Raw genomic sequence first — 25,264 nt, 5'->3', positions numbered from 1 at the left:
TGGTGTGCTTTGATGCACAGGTTTTATTCTGTGCAACTCAACTACCTCTTTATTTTTTTGTCGCTACTGATCTTTGCATAAGATCAAATAAATTGTTATTACTCCCACCCCCAAAACCCATGTCTAGAGCTGGACATGGTGGTGCTGAAAGACCCCCGGAGCGGGGAGACCCTCACTCAAGTCTCGGGATGACACGACCCCCCAAGAACTCACACAAGACCATCTTTGCTGTAATCACATGAGGTTTATTAATAGGAACCAGTGCACTGGGGTCAAGACTCATTTCCCACACAGGGGCAGTGGAGTTCAACCCTGAGAGGCTGGGAGAAGAGGTATTTAAAGGGAGAAACCACAGAGGGGGCAGGGATGGTGTCATTGGAAAGTGTGAAAAACCAGTGAAAAAATCACAAGGAGAAACTCTCTGTTTCTCAAGATTGTTTAACTCTATGGCCCCCTAGTTCCTAGGAGAAGCTGCTTCCTGCTTCTCAAGATTGTTCTCTAAGATTTATGGTCAGCTAGTTTCTGGGAGAAAGCTGTTGAATTATCCATTCTATAGCCCTAGGAGAGGCTTCCTGGAACATACAATTCTGGGGCCTAACCTGTTTTTTTTCTTCTGCTCCAAACTTTGTGTCTAAGGGGGCAACTTTAAAACTTTACCTTTCAGTGCATGCATTTAATCCCAGCATTCAGGAGGTAGAGCCAAGTGGATCTCTGAATTTGAGGCCAGTTTGATGTATGTAACAAGTTCCAGGACAGTCACGGCTATATAATAGAAACAAAACAAAAAACGATAACAACAAAAACAAAGACTCATATCTAAAGTAATAACTAAAGAAGTGGACTTAGAAAATACAACTGTAGGTGCTGGAGAGGGGCTCAGTGGTTAAGAGCACTGGCTATGGGGGCTGGAGAGATGGCTCAGCGGTTAAGAGCACTAATTGCTCTTCCAGAGGTCCTGAGTTCAATTCCCAGCAACCACATGGTGGCTCACAATCATCTGTAATGGGATCTGATGCCTGGTGTGTCTGAAGACAGTGACAGTGTATATATAAAATAAATAAATCTTAAAAAAAAAAAAAGAGCACTGGCTACTCTTCCAGAGAACCTGAGTGCAAATCCCAACACCCATGGGACACCTGTCTATAATTCCACTTTCAGGGACTTGACAAAATATCAATGCAGATGGGGGGAGGGGAGGGGAGGGGAGGGGAGGGGAGGGAGGGAGGGGAGAGAGAGAGAGAGAGAGAGAGAGAGAGAGAGAGAGAGAACAGCTGTCAATCTATTGGAATTACCTTAAAATGTAACCAAGAAGGGCTAGAGAGATGGCTTGGTGGTTAAATGCACTGGCTGTTCCTCCAGAGGATCTGGGTTCAATTCCCAGCATCCACTTGACAGCTCACAACTGTTAGTATATCCAATTCCAGGGTATCAGACACCTTTACACAGACATTCATGCAGGCAAAACACTGATGCATATAAAATAAAAATAAATAAAATATAATGTAAGCAAGCCTGGCCAGTGGTGTATGCTTGTAAAACCTGCCTTTGAGAGGCTGAGGCAGGAGGATTGCAAATTCAAGGATGTGCTGACAAAGTGAATCCCATTCTGGGCTTTGTAGCAAAGCCTTCTCTCAAAAGATAAGACCTACCTTCAATCCTAGGATTGTTTGTGGAGGCTAGTGAAAAGCCAGAGTTTTCAAATTCTTCACAAACATAGCAGGAGAGTCTGCTCAATCAAGTTTAATGAATTTGGTTGTCTCTGGCAATTTTTAAACTGAGAAAATGATATATTTGGCTGTTGTTGTTCTAAAGGTAGATTTTGTTTTTGAGACAGGGTCTCACTATATAGCTTGGGCTAGCATCAGGCTCACTATGTAGGCCAGGCTAGCTTCGAACTCATAGAATCCTCCTGCCTCTACCTCCTGGGTGCTGGGATTATAGATGTAATCCAGCCCAGTTTTTAAAATGAAAGCCAACTTTTTCTGAATATCTGCAGTACCTCTTCCAAAGTTTTAAACATTTGGAAGCTTAAAGTTGGTAGAGCAAACACGGCTTTTCTAGCTTGCTGTGTGCCTGTCTGTCTGCCGTGCACACCCCGACCTCCAATCCTTTGCTCCACAGACCCAAGCAGCTCTGGATCCCTGTCCTCCCCAGAAGGCCCACTGTCCCTCCTGCCTCCTCTTGTTCTTCCTGCCTTCTCTCCACTACTCATGCTGCCCAGACGTTCTTGCCCCTGCTTCCCCTTCTTCCATAAAGGATTTCTCTGTGTAGCCCTGGCTGTCCTGGAGCTCACTATGTAGACCAGGCTGGCCTCAAACCTGTCTCTGCCTCCCCAGTGCTGAAATGAAAGGCGTTCACCATCACTGCCTGGATGGAAAACTTGTTTTGGTGACACAGAAGCCATCTCACATCTCTGGCCCAGAGAAAACAAATGGCCCTGGGTTCTCATCCCTACTGGTTATTTATTTCCCCACGGCACTGAGCAGGCTGCTGCTGTTGGCCAACTTGCTTATCTCACCCATAAATTGGGAAGCGGGTGCCTGCGTTAGATTTGTGGTAATATATCTGACAATAGGAGCAGATGTTCCCGGAGGCAGCAGCAGAAATAATATTGCTATAATTAGAATATAGTTTCTTATGAATCCAGCGGGTTATAGTGGGATTTGCCCTGAAGAACTGAGTGTTCTGGCACAGTAATGAAGTGTGCACAGTTGTGCGAAGCACTCACCGTGTCTTACAAAGCTCCGTATTTGCCTCTTGTTGGTAGCAGAGCTTTCATTCTAACAGTTTAGGAAACCTGCCAGCCAATCACAGTGGGGAACCACCAGAAGCAAGGGGGAAACCTGAACTAGAAAGCCTAACCCTCCCTCCATACCCCCATCAACTCCAATGCCCCATGTCTGACGTTCTCTTGGAATCCTTTGTACTCTGATGGTTAATATTAATTTGCAACTAGCAGGATCTAGAATCACCAAGGAGATGCACCTCTGAGCATGCCGGGGATCTAGTTTCTAGACTGAGTCCCTTGAGGTGGGAAGAGACACCTTAAATGTGGACAGCACTGTTCCAGAGGTTGGGATCCTGGATGGAAGAAAGGCAAAGAATGAGTCCAGTCCAAGTTTTCGTCTCTCTGCTCTCTGGCTTTGGGTGGGATGTGACTTTGTTCTCCTGCTGTCATGATAGTCTATTCCCTAGAACTGAGCCACAGGCAACATTTCCTCCTCAAGACGTGTGTGTCAGCTATTGTGTCCTAGCAACTAGGATAGTGACCAACACTAGTTCCTTGGCCAGCCTAGTCTACAAAGAGAATTCCAGGACAGCCAGGGCTACACAGAGAAACTCTGTCCCTTGGAGGGGGAGGGGAGGGATAAAAAACAAAACAAACAAACAACCCCAACCCTTTCCTGAGATTTTGTTTTTTTCATTTCTAGCAGAATTGGCAAAATTCTCAATATAGTCCACTTGCTACACAGTGACAGTTCGGTCAGCAAGAAACATTATATGTGGCTGCTCTTCCAGAGGTCCTGAGTTCAACTCCCAGCAACCACATGGTGGTTCACAACCATCTGATGTCCTCTTCTGGTGTGTCTGAAGATAGCTACAATGTACTCATACACATAAAATAAATAAATTTTAAAAAAAGTTAAAAATGAAACATATGTACAACAATGGTCCCATAAAATTAAATCACCTAATAACATTGTAGCCATCTTGCTATGGGAGTATGCCCTGTGATGTTTATACATTGATGAAATTACCCAGCAACAGTTTCTCCAAACACCCACTCCCACCATTGTTAAGTGAGGCATGGCTGTGCTATGCAAGCTTTCAGCATTCAGCTGTCCTTGTATCATTGGTGGTCCGAGTTCTTCAGCATGGAATCTTATAGAGAATGGTTAGGAAAAGGCAAGTCTGAGGTCCGAGACCTGGGAGTAAAGGTGGGATATGACAGGAACACTTGAAAGGAATTCAGGAAAGCTTCCAGATGCGTTGTATTTCCATAAAGACCATTCAAAGAGAAGAAAAGGGCATGAAATTTGATCGTTATATGGGTCATTTGCTTCTTTTTTCTCTGTTGTTGTTTTGGGACATGGTCCTTTGGTGTAGGCTGGCCTCGAACTAATAGAGATCTGCCTGAGGCTGGGATTAAAGGGATCTATCACAATGCCCAGCTCATCTGCTTTTTTCGGAGGGAGTGTTTATTTTTATATATATGAATATTTGCCTGTGCATCCCAAGTGTTCAGAGCCCAAGGAGGCCAGAAGAGGGTGTCAGATCCCCTCGGACTGGACTTACAGACAGTTCGATGCCAAATGGGTTGTGGAAACTGGACCTGAGTCCTCATGAGGAACACTGAGTCCTCTCCAGTGTTCTTAACCACTGAGCCATCTCTCCAGTCCTTCATTTGCTTTTTGTGCATGTATTTCCTTTCTTTTTCCTTTAGGTGATGCTCTTGAGAATGCCCGACTGGAAATTGAAAAACTGAAAGATAATCTGACAAAATTGAAAGAAAGTGGTGAGTCAGTAGCAGATACAGTATTAATAAATAATAATCAATCCCCCATTAGCGTAGCACGGATAGTTTAAAATACGAGTTAGGAGCTAGAGACGTATGTATGGTTAGCACTTAGGTCCGTGCAGTGGACCTGAGCTTGGTTGTCGCCCTCACATTGGGCCACTCACAACCACCTGTAACTCAGCTCCAGGGGATCTGACACCCTCTTCTGGCCTGTGGACTTTTGCATACATGTATACAGGCACCCACATAAATGAAATAATAAAGTCTTTAAAACGGCTCCAATAATGAAAATCCCAAGTGCTACTCCTACAGCCACTGCCACAGCCATCACTGCCACAGCTGTCACTGCCACAGCCGTCACTGCCACAGCCGTCACTGCCACAGCTGTCACTTGCCACACACAGAGCTGCTGCTCTGCCAGGAACTTCTCGTGATCCACCCGATCACGAGAATCCACCCGATAAATCAGGTAGGGGAGATTGTCACGCCCATTTCATAGATAAGGACGCTGAGTCATGGGAAGGGTAACCAAGTTACCATTAACTTCAGAGAATACCACAGCTGACGTGTGAATCCTTAGGTGTCCAATTCCAAAACCTGTCACCAGGACTAAAAATTCAGAATAAGAAAAGTGAATGAAATGTGAACCAACAGAAGGATTAAACTATTAAAATAAGAGTTAAGACCCAGTTAAGGGTGTTGGCATACGCCTTTGATCCCAGCACTGAAGAGGCAGAGTCAGATAGGACTTTGTGAGTTCAAGGCCAGCCTGTCTCAAAAAGGAAGAAAAGGAAAGACCAGGGAGATGGCTCAGCAGGTAAAGTGCTTGCCACAGAACCCAAGTAAAAATTCAAAAACAGGTGCGGTGGTTCACATCTGTAATTGAACACTTCTGCTTTGAGGCCGGAAGCAGAGGCAGGGAAGTTATCAGGCGGCTTGTGGAACAGTGCACAGTATGGTGCAGAAACAAGTAGAGACCCGGCCACAGAATAAGGCGGGAGGGGACAAGTGACTTCTAAAGAGCTGTCCCCTCCTTTGCACTTGTGCTGTGGCACATGCATTCCTGCACTTTTATGAATACACACACTTGCTTGCGTGCGTGCGTGCACGCACACACACACACACACACACACACACACACACACACAAAACAAAACAAAACAAAAACAAAAACAAGCAAACACTCAGGAGACAGATGCAGGAAAATTGATGTTGATTCTGTCGTTAGAAATCTCCTATTAAGAAAGTTCCAGAGTCGGGGTTGGGGATTTGGCTCAGTGGTAGAGCGCTTGCCTAGCAAGCACAAGGCCCTGGGTTCGATCCCCAGCTCCGAAAAAAAGAATAGAAAAAAAAAAAAAAGTTCCAGAGTCAGGCTGGAGAGATGGCTCAGCAGTTAAGAGCACTGACTGCTCTTCCAGAGGTCCTAAGTTCAATTCCCAGCAACCACATGGTGGCTCACAACCATCTGTAATGGGATCTGATTCCTTCTTCTGGAGTGTCTGAAGACAGCTACAGTGTACTTATAGATAATAAATAAATTTTTTTTTTTAAAAAAGAGAAAGTTTCAGAGTCAGGTAGCTTTACAAGTGAATTCTAAGAACAGGTTAGGAATAATAATACTTGTTTTCCAAAAAGTTAAGGAAGAGAGAATACTTTCTAAATTTTAAGTGACTAGCATTACTGTACACCAAAATCAGGTATTCTCAAATATCTCCCAATGAATATAGAAATACAAAATGGCTCGATGGGGGGTCAAATTGAATGCACTCCCCAAAGATGGACTGGTTAGCGATTGCTTAGTGAATTTCCTGAAGACTCCTAAGTGGCAGAGTCTAGAAATGTCTAGAGTACCTAAAAGACAGGGCTAAAAGAAAACTTTCTGTCATTTAATTTTTAAAAGTCAGGCATAGCTGTTTTGAAATTTCAGCTCTTGGGACATCAAGATGGCTCAGTGGGTTAACACTACCAAGCCTGATGACCTGAGTTCAGTTCTCAGGATACATAGGGTTGAAGGGGAAAACTTATACCAGCAAGTTGTCCTCCTCTGACATACACACACACACACACACACACACACACACACACACACACACAGAGATCACATTCTCACCACCCATACTTACACACATACTCACACACTACACTCTTGCACACAATACACACACACACACACAAACACACACACATAGGCACACAAAATAAATATTTCACATTTCTTGAAGAGCCTGTATTATTGTAAACTTGATACTCCAAAAGTGCATTAGGTGTGTGAGAACTACAAAGCCTCTGTTCTGTTACAGAACACCCGTTTGGTGGCTGTCCTGTGCAGCAAGCCACATATGCAGAACAGAATGGCACTCATGAGCGTTTGGAGCCCGTGCCTCCCCAAATAAAACTGGCCCAGAGGGGGCTGGGGATTTAGCTCAGTGGTAGAGCGCTTGCCTAGGAAGCGCAAGGCCCTGGGTTCGGTCCCCAGCTCTGAAAAAAAGAACCAAAAAAAAAAAAAAAAAAAAAACTGGCCCAGAGGAATAACTGCCTTCTCCTCTGCTTAGGTACAACTGACCTACAGAAAGCAAAGGAACACAACCAGAGGCTGGACGAGGAAATTCTGGCATTAAGAAACCGGGTTCGATCACTTGACTCTGAGAAAAAGGTGCTTGGAGAAATGGTCAGTGTGCTTTAGTCCTGGAATTTACTTGTGTATCCAATAGCAACCGTCAGTGTGAGCCCCATGGCTACCCAGCATCCCCAGTTGGTCCTTGAGAACTGGTTCTGACAGTTGTCGAATGTCAGGGTACAGAGATGATGAGCTTTAACCTGGGCACACCTGCCAGTGTTGAGGTTCACTTTAGGGACTTACCCTGAATCGCAACATTGCTGCTGCTGTATAAATGTAGGATTTGTTTATTTTTCTGTGTTTTATGGGTGATGTTTTGCCTGCATATATATCTATGCATCACGTGGGTATAGTGCCCCAGGCGGTCAGAAGAGGGTGTCAGATCCACTGGATAAAGATCATTATAATAAAAAAGGATAGATAGATAGGTAGATAGATAGGTAGATAGATAGATAGACAGACAGACAGACAGACAGACAGATCATTATAATCTACCATGTGGGCGCTGGGAACTGAACTCAGAGGTCCTCTGGCAGAGCAGCCAGTGCTCTTAGCTGCTGAGCCATCTCCCCAGCCCCTAAATGCAGGATTTCCATACAGCATAGAATTAACACAGTCACCAAAGAAAAACGTTACATTACGTTCACAGTCATTCTTTTTAAACCGTTTCTTCTTGGCAGTTTATTGACTTCTAATGCATTCTTCCTTGTGCAGTGTCTCTGCTGCTTCAGGTTACATTTGTCTCATAAATGTATTTCTAGTATCAGAGACAGTGTTAAGTGCTCAAGAAACTTTGTTTTAAAAAGTAGCAAGCACACCTTGGGATAATTCTTACTAAGACCACAGGAATTATCATGTCGACGAGACTAGAGCTTTGCTATCTGTGCTGTCTTGTTGCATACCAACCTGGAGTCATTTTGGAAGATTGTTTGTTTTTTTTTTAACAAAATCTCAATCGTTCAATTTTACTAACGAAGACTCGGGAGCCAGATGCAGGGGTGAAAGCCTGCTAGCTCAGAGAGGCAAGAAAGCACCCAGCCAACCTTCCTCTTTAGCAGACATCCCACCACAAATGCCCCTCCTTCAAAAACCCTCCTTCAAACGCAGCACCCTCCCTTCTACTTCCTGTGTTTCTATTAGTCATTCTGACTCCCTCACTCTCTACGGTTTTTTTCTTCATAATCTATGTTCACTTCCTATCAACTGGTTCCTTGCTCTGCCTCTTGACCGATGGTTGACTTTGGATTAAAGGTGTGTGCTAAGGCTGAACCACACAACTAAAAGAAGGTTTTCCCAGTAATTAACACAATCTCAAGGTTCATGATGTGAACAAATATCTTGCAACAGAAGATAGAACTTCAGTTGGGCAAATGCCCTCACCAGATTGGCCTGTGGGCAAGCCTGTGCTACATTTCTTTGATTGATGTGGGATGGCCAGTTTACTGTTATTCTCTGCTGGTAAAATGAGTCAATTCAAGCCAATCTAAAGCATAGAAAGGCAGGTTCATTGGGAAGCAGCTCCCAGGCAAGTTTACTGGTCCCAGGGAATGAACCAGGGACATCACCATGGGGAAGAATAGAGAGGGGAGGGGATCAAAATGTCTGGATTATGTAGGGAGGAGCTTCTGGAGGAGGGGAGGTTCAGACCCTGGGCTGGAAAGTTCTGGGTAGGGAGCAGAATATGCCAGCCACAGAGAGCAGAACATGCTAGCCATACCTGGTAATAGGTAGCAACTGAGGGATGCTGGGAGAACCTGAAGGCCAGGTCTGCTTTGGTATATAAAATATGAACCTCAGCTACCTGAACCAGGTCTGGAACCTAACACTGTGGGCAGTGCCACTCCTGGGCTTGTGAGCCTGGGTGCTATAGGGAAGCAAGCCGAGTAAGCAGCAGTCCTCCATGGCCTCTGATCAGCTCCTGCCTCCAGGTTCCTACCTTGAGTTCTTACTGTGACTTCTCTCAGTGTTAACTGGAAATATAGGCAAAATAAACCCTTTCCTCCCTAAGTTACTTTTTGAAGGTTTTTTTTTTTCTTTTTGGCTTTTGGCTTTTGGGTTTTGGGTTTTTTCAAGACAAGGTTTCTCTGTGTAGCCTTGGGCAAGTACTCTCAGCTACTGAGCTCTCAGCTCATGTATGTGTTTGTGTGAGTATATGCACACACTTGTCTGCCAAATATCTGTGCCTATGCAAACATGGAGGCCAGAAGGAGGCCACATGTCTTCTCTATTGCTCTCTCCTATTCCTTTGAGGCAGGGTCTCTCCCTGAGCGCTGAGCTCCTGTTTTCTTGGCTAGGCTGGAAACCCCAAGCTTCCATGATGCTCCTGTACCTGTCCCCTCAGAGCTGGGATTACAGGGATGTGTGGAACTGCTAGCTCATTATGAGAGCACTGGGATCCGAACTCAGGTCCTCATGATGGTGCAGCCGACTCTCCAACTCATTGTTCTCTTTCCAGGGCTTATCATGAGTACATGGATTTTGTGAGGGAATCCAAGTTGGCCACTTTATTTTTGTCTACTCTGAGACCACATATTGATTTTTATCCTTTCTTTTTTTTTTTTTAAAGATTTATTTATTATATATAAGTACACTGTAGCTGTCTTCAGACACACCAGAAGAGGGCATCAGATCCCATTACAGATGGTTGTGAACCACCATGTGGTTGCTGGGAATTGAACTCAGGACCTCTGGAAGAGTAGTCGGGTGCTCTTAACCCCTGAGCCATCTCTCCAGCCCGATTTTTATCCTTTCTATTCAGTGGCTTATAGTTCTAGTTTACCCACTTAGGTTTATGATCTGGTAAAGATAATGTTTTGTTTATACGGTGATGTAAGGGTTAAGTCTTGTTCATTTCCTAAATTGCATTTAGTTTTCCCAAAAGCAGTTGTTGAAAACAAAACTATTTCTTTCTTAAATTACACTGACATTTTTGTCAAAAATCAATTGTATGGGGCTGGAGAGATGGCTCAGCAGTTAAGTACACTGGCTGCTCTTCCAGAAAACCTGGGTTCAATTCCTAACATCCTCCTGGCTGCTCACAAGTGTCTGTAACTCCATCTCCAGGGGCATCTGACGCCCTCTTCTGGCCCCTTCAGGCACTGCTGGCACATGGTGCACAAACTTGCATGCAGGCAAAATACCTATGAACATAAAATTTAAAATTAAAAAAAAAATCAGTTTGAGTCTTTTGCTGAATCTTTGACCCACTCATCTATGTGTCTATTTTTAGAACAGTTACATGCTGTGGTTTTATTATAAGTTTTAGGTTAGAAAGCACCATAGGTCCGACTTTGTGGAGGTTTTCTACGTTTGGGTTATTCCAGGTCTGCACCGTTGCCTCACAAACACCTGTGAGGGCTTTGATGGAGTGGCCACAGTGTTCACATCAGTTTAGGGAAACTTTCCATTTTAACAATATCGAATCCTCAAAGCTATGGAGGTGGTGTTTCCTGATACACTTTAGTCTTCTCAGCCATGGTTTGTATCTTGAAATGCACATGTCTTACACATACTTAACTTTAAAACGTATTCTAAAAGGAAACAAGAAACAAAAGGACACCGTATGTTCGTAAAATATGAATGTCATAAACAGTATAACAACTCTAAACATTTGGACAGATAAAACCTGTGCTGGTTCATTTTTTGTCAACCTGAGAAACGAGAGCCCTCAGCTAAAGAGGCCTGTGGGCAAGTCTGTGGGAGGATTTTCTCCATTATTGATTGATGTGGGAAGGCCCAGCCCACTGTGGGCGGTTCCACGAGGCAGGTGGTCCTGCATGTCTGAGAAAGAAAACTGAGCCAGCTGGGCACAGCCGGTCGGTCGGTCGGTCACAGCTAGGCAGTAAGCAGTTTTCTGCTTCCAGGTTCATGTTTGAGTCTTCGTTGTCCTTGAGTAATGGACTGTAACCTGTGAGCCAAATGGATCCTTTCCTCCCCTTGTTGTTTTTGCTCCATGTTTAAGCATAGCAATAGAAAGACATCAAGGAGAACGACTGACCACAGAGCTTTTCCTTGGAAGGCTGAGGCTTTTTTTTTTAATATTTATTTTATTTATATGAGTACACTGTAGCTACTGTCAGACACCAGAAGAGGGCATCGGATTTCTTTACAGATGGTTGTAAGCCACCATGTGGTTGCTGGGAGTTGGAACTCAGGACCCCTGTAAGAGCAGTCAGGGCTCTTAACTGCTGAGCCATCTCTCCAACCCAAGACTGAGGTTTTTGATTCCTCTGTACTGACAGTTTTCACGACGTATGGGAGAGTTTCAGCTATTGTCTCTGCTTAAAAAACAATTGTTCCCTACTTCCATGGTTCTGCCTGCATCTTGCTTGGTCCTTTGGTGTAATATCCAAGGGTCTATTTATTTGTTACCCAGTTTGTTTCTCCAGTATGATCATTTCTACTGTTCAGTCTTAAAGATTAGTTTTTTCTATATTGTCCAAGGTATTTTCGATCTCATCTAACACATTACTCATTTCGACAGACTTTTTCTCCTCTGACAATTCCATTTTTAAAAAATTCCCGGGGTTGGGGATTTAGCTCAGTGGTAGAGCGCTTGTCTAGCAAGCGCAAGGCCCTGGGTTCAGTCCCCAGCTCCGAAAAAAAGAAAAAGAAAAAAAAATTCCCTCCTGGAGCTAAAGAGATGGCTCAGTGTTTAAGAGCACTGGGTGCTCTTCCATAGGACCTGGGTTCAATTCCCAGCACCCACATGGCTGCTCACAACTGCCTATAACACCAGTTTCAGGGAATCTAACACCTTCACACAGACATACATGCAGGCAAACCACCAATGCATTTACAGTAAGAAGAAACAAATCATTAAAAATCCCCTCCATTGCTCTCTGCCTCTTTTCTCTCTGATTCTATTTCTCCCTCTCTCCCCTTCTCCCCTTCCTTCTTTCCATGTGTTCCCAGCTGACCTCTTCTCTCTCTCTCTCTCTCTCTCTCTCTCTCTCTCTCTCTCTCGCTCTCTCTCTCTCTCATCTCTGTTCCCTTTCTCTACCTCTGCTCCCTTCTCAACTCCCCTTCCCATGCCCCCAAATAAACTCTATTCTATACTAAAAAACAAACAAACAAACAAACCCTCCATTTGAACTCATTGTGTTTAAGAAAATGCACTGCCTTTGCCAAGCCGGTTTCTCTTGTGTGCTTTCTCATTCTTGCTTTTATTGCTTGAGGATGTCGCACTTGCAGATAGTGTATGTTGATCAGATCCACACCCACTCCCTCCCTTCAGTTCCTCTTGCTTCTTCTCCCTAGCACTGAGGCTACACCACACCCAGCTAACACATGTTCACAGTAAAGGCCTGGGTCCAGCAAACAGCAGCCCCTGACTCTGTCCACCTTCAGGGCACAGCTCCACCACAGAGCTGACCCTTGTCAGCGTGTCTGCTTGTTTGGCTGTGCTCTTCCTCTATGCTATTCTACTAGGACAGAAACAATACTAACCAAACACCAAGAGCATCCTCAGGTGGCCTGAGTTCAAATCCCAGCTATCACTTACACGTATAGCTGTATGAACGTATAGCTTTCTGCTCCTTGGTTTCCGTTTCAGTAACTGAGAATGGCAACTTCTCTATACTAGGCAAGACCAATGCACTTGGCAGTTGTTTGTTGAGCAAATGAGTGAGTGGCTACATGAACAGATCAACAAGAAGAGAGAAGACTGTAAATATCTGACAGGTTAATATTCTTATTAAAAATAAGGTATTTTGGGTTGGGGATTTAGCTCAGTGGTAGAGCGCTTGCCTAGGAAGCGCAAGGCCCTGGGTTCGGTCCCCAGCTCCAAAAAAAAGAACCAAAAAAAAAAAAAAGATATTTTACATGTGAAACGCTGTGGGGTTTTTAAGGGCTTGTTTTTAGTTATGTGTATTTGTCTGTATGTAGTGTGCTCACACAAATACAGGTACCCACAGAACCCAGAGGGGTTGAATCCCCTGAAGCTGGAGTTACAGGCAATTGTGAGTCACATGATATGAGTGCTGGAAATGAAACTCAGGTCCTCTGAAGGAACAGTGGGTGCTCTTAACCACTGAGCCACTCTCCAGCCTGAACTGTGTGCATGTGCATGTGTGTGTGTGTGTGTGTGTGTGTGTGTGTATGTGTGTGTCTGTGTGTGTATGTGTGTGTATGTGTGTGTCTGTGTGTGTGTCTGTGTGTCTGTGTGTGTATGTGTGTGTATGTGTGTGTATATATGTGTCTGTGTGTCTGTGTGTGTATGTGTGTGTGTCTGTGTGTGTATGTGTGTGTGTGTGTCTGTGTGTCTGTGTGTGTATGTGTGTGTGTGTATGTATGTGTCTGTGTGTCTGTGTGTCTGTGTGTCTGTGTGTGTGTGTCTGTGTGTGTCTGTGTGTCTGTGTGTCTGTGTGTGTCTGTGTGTGTGTGTCTGTGTGTATCTGTGTGTATGTGTGTGTATCTGTGTGTGTGTGTCTGTGTGTATGTGTGTGTATGTGTGTGTGTCTGTGTGTGTGTCTGTGTGTCTGTGTGTGTGTGTCTGTGTGTGTCTGTGTGTGTCTGTGTGTGTCTGTGTGTGTCTGTGTGTGTGTCTGTGTGTGTGTCTGTGTGTATGTGTGTGTATGTGTGTGACTGTGTGTGTATGTGTGTGTCTGTGTATCTGTGTGTGTGTGTTTTAAAGTAAATTTTTTCATATACAACATAAACCAAAGCAAAATATACCCCTCTTGCAAAGTCCCTTCTTCTACCACACTTCCTTCTGACGATGCAGAAAAAATAATTTTATCCAGACTTACCCTTTCTTATCATGCCTGGAAAGGGTATAATTTTTTTATCTAATCTTTCTGCCCTGTTTTCTCTGTTCTTTCATGTGACGGTGAAGGTGTAGAATAAATTCATCAGGCCACGGGAGAAGTGTGGTCACTCTGAGTTGTCTCCCAAAACAAAGATATTTTCCTCAAGGCTTCTGCTGTGTGCTGGTGGTTGAAATGCTTGAATGTCATTTCTTTTAGATGTATTGTTCTTGTGTATGTGTGCGTTATTTACATGTATATCTGTGTACCACATGAGTGCCTGGTGTCCACAGAAGTCAGAAAAGGACATTGGATCCCTGGAACTGAAGTTACTGATGGTTGTGAGCCACCACGTGGGTGCTGGGAACTGGACTCACATCCTCTGGAACAGTAGCCAGTGCTCTTAACCATGAGACATCTCTGCAGCCCCAAAGTGATTCAGCTTCTGATGTGGTAATTTCCTCTTGTCTTTGGTGGTGACCAGGATGACAACCTCCATAGGAAGCAAGCTGATCCAAGAAGGGGTTCTGAAGATGAACGGGGGGAATCCCAAGAGTTACTGAGGGAGCGCAGGGGAAGGATCTATGAGGAGCAGGTACAGGCAGGTAGAGCCTTCGGGTCCAACACTGGGTGTAGCATCCCTTAAGGAGAAGCCAGGGCAGGACAAGCCTCAGATTCTGTTGTAGCTGAGAAAATCTCTGTCCCAGGGGCAGGAAGACCTTCTTGTTCTAGTGTACCCTGAACTGTGGCTCTCAGTGTTTTCCCCTGTTTGTCCCTCTGACCTGTGGAATTCTTGATCTGGAAGAAGACGCTTGGTGATGCCTGCCTAATCTGCCTCTCTCTGTGACCAGTGTCATGTGACCTTCTCTCCCAGAATCTGTCTTACTGTTAAAGATTCTCAGGAGCCATCCCAGTCTCCCTAACACTCAGCATTGAGCTTCACGAGTTTGGTTTGAGTAGATGTGTGGGTCAATCATCCTTTGGACCATGGTGAAACCAGACTCCTTTCCTCCTCATCAGAACTTGCAATAGATCTGTACTGACAAAGGTACACAATACATTTCACCCACATGCTGGAACATGTTTATGAAGATCGTTGTAACTGAGTATTCTTTCTAGAGAGTTGACATATGTAGCCTATAATGTCATAGATATTACTAATTATATAAAGAATAGTATATGCTGTGTAGAGAGGAGGGAGGTAGGGTCCCTCTAGCCCAGGCTGCCTGGAGTTTACTAGGTAGACCAGGTTAGCCTCGAGTTAGCCTCCTGCCTCTGTTTCCTGAGTGCTAGGATTATATGTGTTCAACACATAAGTCCCATAAAACTAGGAAACATTATCAGGGAGCGGTGGCTAATGTGAGTTATGGACTTTAAAGGTAATTCCTGAAGAAGGGGATAACTGAAAATGGACTTTTTTCCCTTCAAAGTTCTTTCACAAAGAAAAGGCTGGAACTGCCTGAACTGAGGCTGGCAGCCAGGTGATGAGCTGTCAGTAACTATTAACCCAGGTTCACTCCCAGCAGAGGAACAGGGTCAGCTGTGCGCTGTGGTCAGCAGGACAGCGAAGCTGTTTCTCAAGGGCTTGTTTCTCAACCTGGACCCAGTGTCCCTCATGCCTTTTAAGGGTGCTCAGTGTCCCCCATGTCTGTCAAGGGTGCCCAGTGCCCTCTGTGCCTGTCAAGGGTGCCCAGTGCCCCCTGTGCCTGTCAAGGGTGCCCAGCCTGCAGGTGAGCAGTTGTCCTTTCCTGACCACTGCTTATTATATTTTCTGACAAAGGAAGTAAAGGGATATTGACAGGTCCATTTTATGTTGACCTGAATGGACTTCACATATTCCTAGGTGTGACTGAGAACCTTTGTGAAGTAGGTTAACATTTGAATCTGGGGATAGAAGTAAGCACCCCGAATGGTGGGCCTTAAGGCCTCAACTAATCGAGGGAATGAATAGAACGAAAAAGAAGAGAAAATCTCTCTCTCCTCTCTCTCTCTCTCTCTCTCTCTCTCTCTCTCTCTCTCTCTCTCTCTCTCTCTCTCCCTGTCTATACAGATGGAAGCTAGACATTTTCTTGTCTTGTCCAGTTATGTCACTGTTTGTTTGTGACAAGGTGTCTCTCTGGAGCCTAAACTGGACCCAGATTTTCCACCCTTCTGCCCCGATCTCTAGAAAGCAGGAATGCACTATCATGAAATCCTAAAAGTCAGGAATTGTTCACCTGGCTCAGGAAACCAAGGCTACAAATTCACAGCAGTAAAAGCCTGACAACGGAGCCCTGAATCTCCCACACTCTGCTGCCACAGTCCTTAGTACCACACACAGGCAAAGCTCCTGCCCCTCCTCACACCAATCCCAGCAGCTTCACTTCAGGGTGCCCTGGAGTGACCTTTTCCTGAAAAACTCCCTTGAAAACAAAAACATTCTTTGGTTCTTAAAGGAAAAATAATCCAGAAAGCTTTTTTTTTTTTTTAATTAGACACCTAGACACGTACTAGTGTCTCAGTGCCATCTGGCTCATCGATAAGTAGGCTGCTCTCCCTGCCTGTTCTCAGAGAAAAGGCTTTTAAAAAAAATGAAAAAAGAGCAAGATGGCTCTGTAGGTGGAAACACTTGCCACCAAGCTAAAGCTCTGGTGCAATCCCCAGACCCACTGGGTGGAAGGAGAGAGCAGATTTCCACAAGTTCCCCTCTGACCTCCACAGGTAGTGGCATGCACAAACTATACGCCCAGACATTAAATAGAAACATGTAATATTTTCTTTTGGAAAAGGAGAAAAGTGAGCTGTCTGTCAGGGATAACGGCAGCCACGGTGTTTTAAGTGTTTATCAAGCCCCATGACCTGGGCAGGGCTCTCACAGCAGCAGCTCTGGTGATCGTTGGGGCAGACTTCCTCAATTCCCACCACACAGAGAGCTTTAGGGGATTTGAGCAAAATACAGTCAGCCAGGCGTTGGTGCAGACTTATCTGGCCTGAGTTCACTTTCGACCACAGTTCCAACTCTGGTGGAGACTTATGGATTATATAGGGAAGTGATAGAGAGGCCTAAGGAGGTCCCAGCATGCCCAGTGATGTGTACAGAAACTGCTCCCCACAGGTGAGTGGGCTGTTTCGTCCTCTATGATGCCCTCAGCCATCTGTGACTGGGAGAGGTGACATCAGCAAAACTGACTGTCAGGGGGTTGGGGATTTAGCTCAGTGGTAGAGCACTTGCCTAGGAAGCACAAGGCCCTTGGTTCAGTCTCCAGCTCCGAAAAAAAGAACCAAAAAAAAAAAAAAAACAAAAAAAAAACTGACTGTCAGGCTGTGCCCAGGACGCAGAGTTGAGTTCAGAGCGTTCCGTGAGCCCTGCCTTCCAGACAGAACCCTGACAGTGCCATGTTCTGAGCTGTTTAACTGTTTCTCAAAGTCCTTGGCAGCTGGCCCTTGTGAAGGAGGCAACCTGCAACAAGTCCATTGGCTTTCCTCTTTGATCGATCAATCACTGCTGACTGACAGGTGAGGTGAGCTCCCTTCAGCCACCGGGGAGCTCTGCAGCCCCGACCTTCCCCACAGCACGCACACCCATTCCTACCTTCAGACTCTGAAGTGTGTAAACTGCCCAGATGCCCAACTCCAGTGTGCCTTAAGTGATGGTGAATTTAAACACATTTTTATAGACCTTATTCAAATGCCGTCAAATACATTATCTTTCAAATATAAATAAGCTGAAACAGTTTGCTGTATACATTCCAAACTATTTTTGTAGTTTTCAAATATGCTATTTGAAAAAGCTACCTTAAACATTTTTTAAAAATCTAAAGCAGCCATTTGTGATCACACATCTTTAATCCTGGTATTTGGGGATCAGAGGCAAGCAGATCTCTGCGTTCAAAGCCAGCTCTGTCTGCCTGGTGAGCTCAGACAGCCAAAGATACAAAGACTCTGCCTCGAATGAAAGCTAAAATATATGACTTTTTTTTTTTGTATGTAGTTTTGAAAATTCTTGTTTCGCTTTGTTTTTTTAAGACAGTTTTTCTGTGTAGCCCTGGCTGTCCTGGAACTCACTTTAGAGACCAGGCTGGTCTCCATCTCAGAGATCTACCTGCCTCTGCCTCCAGAGTGGCTGGGCTGTGCTACCATGTCCAGCCATACTTTTTTTAATTATATCATTTTCTGCTTCCAAAGCCACCTGGGTACATCTCCATCATGCTTTCTTTCATATTTGTGGCCTCTTTTTAAATTGTTCTTACATAAATATACACATACACAGATAGATAGATAGATAGATAGATAGATAGATAGATAGATAGATAGATAGATAGATAATAGACAGACAGATGAATAGACAGACAGACAACTACTTCCTGCTCAGTCTGAATAATGGTCCTGGCATGTGTGTATCTTCGAAGCTGCCACTTGGTATTTGATAACCAATGGTGGCTCTTAATTGAGAGACTGTTTCTTTTTGGGGGGAAGAGGGAAAGACTTTCTTTTTGGGGGAAGGAGGAGACTGTTTCTTGCTCCCAGCATTCCTAGTTGCCTTTGGTTCTTTCTCTAGGGTTGAGGCCTCATCCCCCATCCACGTGTCTTTTGGCAGTGCTCTCGTGCAGGATGATGCTCTCCTAGTAAGAAGACACAAGGGGAATGTAGGGTGTCCTTAGTTTTAAGAGTTGAGGTATCTGTCTCTCCTGCTTTGTATTAAAAGCGTCAGGTGCCATGCAAGTGTGGCTCAGGAACTCCTCGAGTGTTGGATGTGTGGGAGTGTCTTGTGTTCACTAGGACAGATGTTGATAGTGGCAAGAGAGAAGATGCTTTGAGGAAAATATAGACCCTATCCTATCCCTGGACCATGCTGTAAGTTGACACAACTCTCAACACTTTGTCCAGCTGCTGCCAGGAGGAATGCTAACTGACCCTCGAGTCCTTGCCTCCCGCCTCCTTTCTACCTCATCAGTTTGAGATCGCTATTCCTGTGTTCTGGACCTTGGATGCGAGGACTATAAATAGTAACTCTGTTAACGCAACAGGATCCTGTAGCTTCTTTTTTCCCTGATGCTTGTTCCCTTTGGCTCACTGTCAAATTGCAAATGCTGAAACCCATAATAAGTCAGCCCATAATTAAAGTGAACTAGGAGAGAGGACAGTTGGTCTAACCTGAGAAAGAAGGTAAAACTTGTTGGGAGACATTTCTTGAGGTTTGTCTCAGAAAAGAAAGATAACTAAGAAATGTAGCTTGGGGCTGGAGAGACGGCTTAGCAGCCCTTACTCCTCTTGTAGAAGCCAGGTAGAGCCAGGTTCGATTCCCAGCACTCACATTGCAGTTCACAGTGGTCTGTAACTCAGGTTCCAGGCGCTCTTGTGCCCTCTTCTGGCCACCGGGGCACGGCATCCATGTGGTGCTACATAAAGGCAAACAGGCATACACACAAAGCAAGAACACATATATCTTTCAAAAGAAAGGAAATTAACGTATTTGGGGGTAGCGAGATGTCTCAGTGAGTAGAGGTGCTTGCCGTAGAAGCTTGGAAAACCCAAGTTCCATCTCTGAGACCACGTAAAAGGAGAAGGAGAAAACAGACTGCACAAAAGTTGTCCTCTGTCCTCCACATGCGTACCATTGCAAGTGTTCCCACGTGTAGCTTGTGCATACACACACACACACACACACACAGTAATCATTTTTAAAGTTGATTTAAACGAGCCTAGCTTACTTTAAAGATATTTAGTAGCACTTTTGTGTTTTTTAACTGGTGACTTCCGTGGATTGAGATTTCCTTAGAGCCTGAGTTATATCACTAACCTAGGAAGACTGAAGAGACACCAGAATGAAAGACCCAGAGACAATTAAAGTGCAAGATTTTAATGAGGTAAGAAATGAAAAGAAGATGACACTTTGCTCTGAAACAGGTTTTCATCCAGCCAGGCTACCCTTGGAAAAGTAATCCTCCTGCTTCTGCCTCCCACATCCGACTTGAAAAGATAATTCTTCAGCTATGTTCCCTAAGACACGTGAGGCAAACCGCATGAGAATGCTCAACATACTGAAAACACACAGAGGGGAAATCACACTTCTGGGGATGGCCCTTCCCCAGCTCAGTAATGAGAAGTTCACAGAAAGCCTCGCTGGAGCAGTCGGTGAGGCTTGTGGGATGACTACGTTTATCACTTAGAAGGGTTTAGAACAATGTGGAGTGTTGCCTCTTAGCAGTGTCTATCTGTGGCCAGGCACCACTGTCCCTGACTCTCATCTGTGGAGACTGAGGCTGACGTGGCCAGCTCTTCCACCACTGGTGATAAAGCACAGGCAGCAAGGCTCTGCCCTACCACGTGCGCTCACCCTTGGTAGCCATTTCTCTCGGCGGAGCAGTTCAAGGGGATTACTCTATGCTCACTAAGGCACATAGTGATTTTAGATGGATTTCCTAGTAGGTTTTATTATACAACATAAAGTGTGCATGGATGTGGCTGCACAGACTAGATATTTAAAGTAAGCACTTGTCTTAGTTAGGGTTTTACTGCTGTGAAAAGACACAGATGACCAAAGTGATTCTTATAAGAATTTAATTGGGGCTGGCTTACAGGTTCAGAGGTTCGGTCCATTGTCATCAGGGTGGGAACATGGCAGCATCTAGGCGGGCATGGTGCAGGAGGATCCTTCTTCTGAAGGCTGCTAGGAGAATACTGACTTCCAGGCAACTAGGATGAGGGTCTTAAAGCTCACACGCACTATGACACACCTCCAACAGGGCCACACCTCCTATAGTGCCACCCCCTGGGCCAAGCATATTCAAGTCTCCATAGCACTTGTAAGGGAGATGTGGACGTGAAAGTCCGCAATAACCGTCACCTTTGGAAATGATGTAACATCCGAGAGTCATCTCCCCCATTGAGGGAAAATATGATGACGTCACTCCTACCCCATAGTGGTCCTTTGGAAACACGTGAGCTAACTCATGGAAAGACACCATAGTGTCTGATGCAGGGCAGACCCTCAGGAAACAGCGGCCATTACCACCGTTACCCCAGCTATCATAAGTATTTCATCTGGGAAGATTCCATCAATGCTTTACATCTGGGGTCGGGGAAAATGGCTTAGAGCAGTGGTTCTCAACCTTCCTAACGCCGCGACCCTCGTGTTGTAGTGACCCCACAAACATAAAATTATTTTTGTCGCTACTTCATAACTGTAATTTTGCTACTGTTGTGAATTGTCATGTAAATATCTAATAAGCAGGGTGGTCTCAGGGGACCCCTGGGAAAGAGTGGTTCAACCCCCGAAGGGGTCGACCCACAGCTCAAGAACTAACTCCTACAAATTGTCCTCTGTCCTCTACACACACACACACACACACTCCCACTAAACAATAACAATTTAAATATATTTAGTACACTATTAGCACATTGTCACAACCACACATTGTGCCTGCCGCGGTGGCTATGCAGCAGGCAGGACAAGGTTCACTCACCATGGCAGTTACATCTACCAACCTGGAGGGGAAAATGTGCCCTGGGGAACTGGTTTTCCTAATGTTCCCTACGCCACATAACTCTATCATTAAGTTAAGCTAAAGGTTATTGTTATTAAATTTTACAGCTAACAGTGCCTATTGTACAATATTTCACAAAGTGAATCATGGGAAATGACTTTTACAGATATTGAAAATGGGCCAAGAAAATATTAAAGTATTGGAGAATGACTTGTCAGAGGAGAGGGAGAAGAGACAGCAACTGACGTCAGCTTTCACTGCTATCCAGAAGTCCTTGCAAGTGGATAGTGAGGTATCACACTCTCAGGAGCTGGTTTCTTCCGGGTTTCCCAATTTAGGGGTTTGACATGACGATTTGTTTCTATTTTGAGACACATTGTTGCACTGGGGTGCGGGCTCAGTGGGTAAGGCTGCTTGCTGTGCCTATAGTGTAAGGGCGTAAGATGGACTGCCCAGTCTCACATAAAAAGTTAGGTGTGACTGAGAGGCCTGAAACTTCAGCACTGGGGAACTGAGACAGGTGGATCAAGAGAGCTCACTGGCCAACCCAGCAGAAACAGCAAGCTTCCCATTCATTCAGTAAGAGGAACAGACAGAGAGCCAAGGGAAGACATCCAGTGTCCTGCTCCGCACTCCCATGCTGCACTCCCATGCATGGGCCACACAGTACAATGAAAGTATAACTGGCCTCATTCAGTACCACTGGCTGGGTGGCTTTAACAGTGGACATCTACTTCCTTACAGTGCTGGAGGCTGGAAAGTCCTGGCCACCTTCTGTGTGGCCCAACCTGTCACACCACCCTTCTGTTGTTATTCAGGTTGGGTTTAGGGACACCCCCCCCCAACCCTTTGCTTTTCACAGCCCCACCCCCACCTTCCATTTGACTCCAAGGCTTTCAGAGCACATCAAGTAGCCCCTCCCCTAAAGTAAATGTCACGTGACTTCCTGGCTCTTGGCTACTTCAGTTATCCCCTCATTGTTTGCCCATCAAACACTGCATATCTATGTAATCTGTGTGAAAGTGTGAGGAAAATGTATGACTATATATGAACTGGGGAGAAACATACTCAGGATTAGAGGAAATGCTGGTTCACGAGTCACTGGACACACATTGTCGGACAACACCAGGGTCTGTAGTCAAGGGCAGAGTCTGCAGTTAGACAGGCACGGGAGTCAGCTTGACAGTGTTCTGCCTGCAGGAGCTCAAGCACGCGCATGAGCAAATTCTGTCCAGCCTTACTTTCAAAAGTAGCTAGGAACACCGTAGATTACAGCCATACCACACAGCACACAGTGTTCTATGAACGGTGAGATGCAGTTGTAAATGTATTCTCATTGGATATGTAAGTGTGATTGGGGAGGGACTTTGTTGCCATAGCACAGGTGTTGAGGCCAGACAACAATCCCTGGAGCTAGTTCTGTCTGTTCACCTTTACCCTGATTCCAGGGACCACATTTAGGTCAGCAGGTTTGCATGGCCAGTTCAAACACCACAGAGCCACCTTGCCAGCCTTGTATTTTTTCACGCAAATAAATATTTGATGCAGGAACTAATAAAGATCTTAGGTTTACCCAAGCTTTCCTTAGAATAGGAATGACTGTAAACACCCAGGCTTTTCCAGCTGAAAAGGTAAACTCTAAACATTTGGTTAACATTTAAAATGAACAATTTGTTAGGAAATTTTCAAGAATCCTTTTTAGAAATGTGATTCCTTTGCAGGAAAATAGACTTGATTTATCCTACAAAGTAGCTTCATATCTCTCTTTTTAAAAATCTTATTTTTATTTTTTACATTTTAATTTCTTATTTAAAGCAGTTTTTAAATTAAAAAAAAATTGATCACAAAAACCATCTTCATCTCTTAAACAGGAATTCCAAAAATCAAAGTCAGAACTCTTGTGCCTTTATAAGGAAATCCAGAGTCTTCCAAGGGCTGAGGGCAGAGAGCAATTTTTAGTAGCATATAACCTGCTACAAAGAGAGAATTCTGAATTAGAAGCCAAGGTGAGATTGAATTATTGATTATTTGATTGTTCAATATTTAACATGCCTTGTATATAGATAGAATAAAAGGAAACCTGTAAGTAGCAGATTTATTTCTTTTTTTTTCTTTCTTTTTTTTTTAAGTAGCAGATTTAGAAATCAGAGTTTTTCACTAGCATATAATGAAGTGACATACATATATATATATATATATATATATATATATATATATATATATATATATATATATATATATAAAACATGGTTACTAGTCAGGGCAACATTCCCCCTTCAGCACTTGGCCTTCAGGATCCTCCTGTCAATGTCTGACCTTAAATCAGCTTCCTACCAACAATTGCCAGAGTATGGGCTACAGTGTAGAATATCGGGAGGGAACGGTCTAGAATAATACAGGGAGATGTGTGGGGCACAGTCTACAAAGTAGCCTTGGTCTGTGGGACCTTGTTAGTAAGGAGAGTGTCAGCATGAGGAACAGTCAGTCCCACTCCTTAGCAAAAGGGGGGAGGGGGAGGAGGGAAGGAGGAGCGAGGGACGGGTTAATGATGGCGGCGATGAAGAGGAAGAGGAGAATATCAATTTAAAACATTTCTAGCCCAAGATACACTCTGAGGTCATGTAATGTGTTTTAAGTCTTGAATCTGCCTGCAGCAGTTATGTCTGAGAGGCTGGTGAAGAAGTTTGTCTTAGTTCGGCAGCTGTAACAGAATGTCATAGGCCGGGTAGTTTAAATGACAAGCATTTGTTGCTCATAGCTCTGCAGGTTGGGAAGGCCAGGGTCAAGGTGCCAGTAGATCCCATGTTCGGTGAAGGCCGCTTTCTGGTTTGCAGATGGCCATCTTCTCTTGGTTCGCTCCTCCTCTTCTTCCTCCTTCTCTTCCTCTTTAATCTTTGTATGTATGCACATGATATATCTGTGCACATGAATGTTCACGTGTGTGAAGGGTGGACATGCTTGTGGCACAGAATGTGTCGGGGTCAACCTCAGTTGGCCTTCCAGTTGGCTTGAGTTAGGGTTACTTTTTACTACTGCCTAGGCTAGGCTAGCTGGTCTGCGTGCTTTTCATATCTTCCTGTCTCTGCCTGCCTCCTCATTGTAGGAGCCCTGGGACTCACACACACACACACACACACACACACACACACACACACACACACACACACACACCACCCTCCACCCACCCCCACCCCCCATTGCTCCATTGCATTCTCCTATGGCATCTGGCTTTACCTGGGTTCTGGAGAATCAAACTCAGGCCCTGTGCTTTTGATTCAATGGCTTTACCTAGTGAGCCATCTCCTCAGCCCAAGTGGTTGGTACAAGGATACCAATGTCATCATGAGAGCTCCACCCTTGTGACCCAGCTGCTTCCTAAGGTCTCCTCCCAAGACTGCTTTATTGAGGACAAGGGTTTCTTTTTTAGTTTAGGGGTTTTGAAAGAATTGCAGCCTGGTTCTTTGGAAGAATGTCCCTCAGTTTGGGTTTGTCTGGTGTGTCCCCATCATTCCTGACAGGAGTCCTATTGAAATGACATCTTTCCTTCTTGACACATTTTTACTGGGAGACTTAAGCTATGGTGCCATTGCTGTGTTAATCTTGGTTTGGTTGAGGTGCTCTCTGTTGTATCTCTCCACTCTAAGTTAATCGTTTCCCTTCATGATAAGCAGATGGCTTCTCTGGGAGGCTGCATTCCTGTCCATCAAGCTATTGTTCATGAAAAGGTTTTCTTCTGTGCCTTTGTGTCTTGACTAACACAAGCTTCTCTTCAGAGCACGAGGTACTCTAGACTTGAAGGCACCACCTGCTCATCAGAAGGTGGGCTCTGCTGTATCGATTTGCCAAAGGTGCTGATTCCGAAGACGTTTTGTTTGGGCCACATCTAGACTTGTCACAGAAATTTGTAGAAGAAACA

At 44.7% G+C, this 25,264-nt stretch overlaps 1 protein-coding gene and 1 non-coding gene across 32 annotated transcripts in view; both read left to right on the top strand.

Annotated features, from left to right (window-relative positions):
* Nucleotides 1–25,264, top strand: part of Ccdc30 (coiled-coil domain containing 30) — a 93,399-nt gene that overhangs the window by 20,641 nt on the left and 47,494 nt on the right. For 15 of the 31 annotated variants that reach the window (XR_005504969.2, XR_010066618.1, XR_010066620.1 and 12 more), the window contains exons 1-4: nt 11,168–17,377; nt 19,631–19,728; nt 21,515–21,640; nt 23,220–23,354. The exons of 1 other annotated variant lie outside the window; for it this stretch is intronic. Coding sequence is in view for 25 of the 30 variants with exons in the window: in XM_039111216.2 (XP_038967144.1) it covers nt 19,687–19,728; nt 21,515–21,640; nt 23,220–23,354 (303 nt within the window). In the remaining 5 variants the exon portion in view is untranslated. Of the gene's footprint in view, nt 1–4,444; nt 4,517–7,071; nt 7,188–11,167; nt 17,378–19,630; nt 19,729–21,514; nt 21,641–23,219; nt 23,355–25,264 lie in introns of those variants that run through there. 15 more of the 31 variants (XM_039111208.2, XM_063288612.1, XM_008764108.4 and 12 more) reach the window with 5 other exon arrangements.
* Nucleotides 5,774–5,854, top strand: Trnaa-agc98 (transfer RNA alanine (anticodon AGC) 98). The gene has a single exon. It is a non-coding gene; the product is annotated as a tRNA-Ala (tRNA).

This window comes from Rattus norvegicus, chromosome 5, assembly GCF_036323735.1.
Source record: "Rattus norvegicus strain BN/NHsdMcwi chromosome 5, GRCr8, whole genome shotgun sequence".
Classification (NCBI taxonomy): domain Eukaryota; kingdom Metazoa; phylum Chordata; class Mammalia; order Rodentia; family Muridae; genus Rattus; species Rattus norvegicus.
This window is presented reverse-complemented; position numbering and strand designations above follow the sequence as displayed.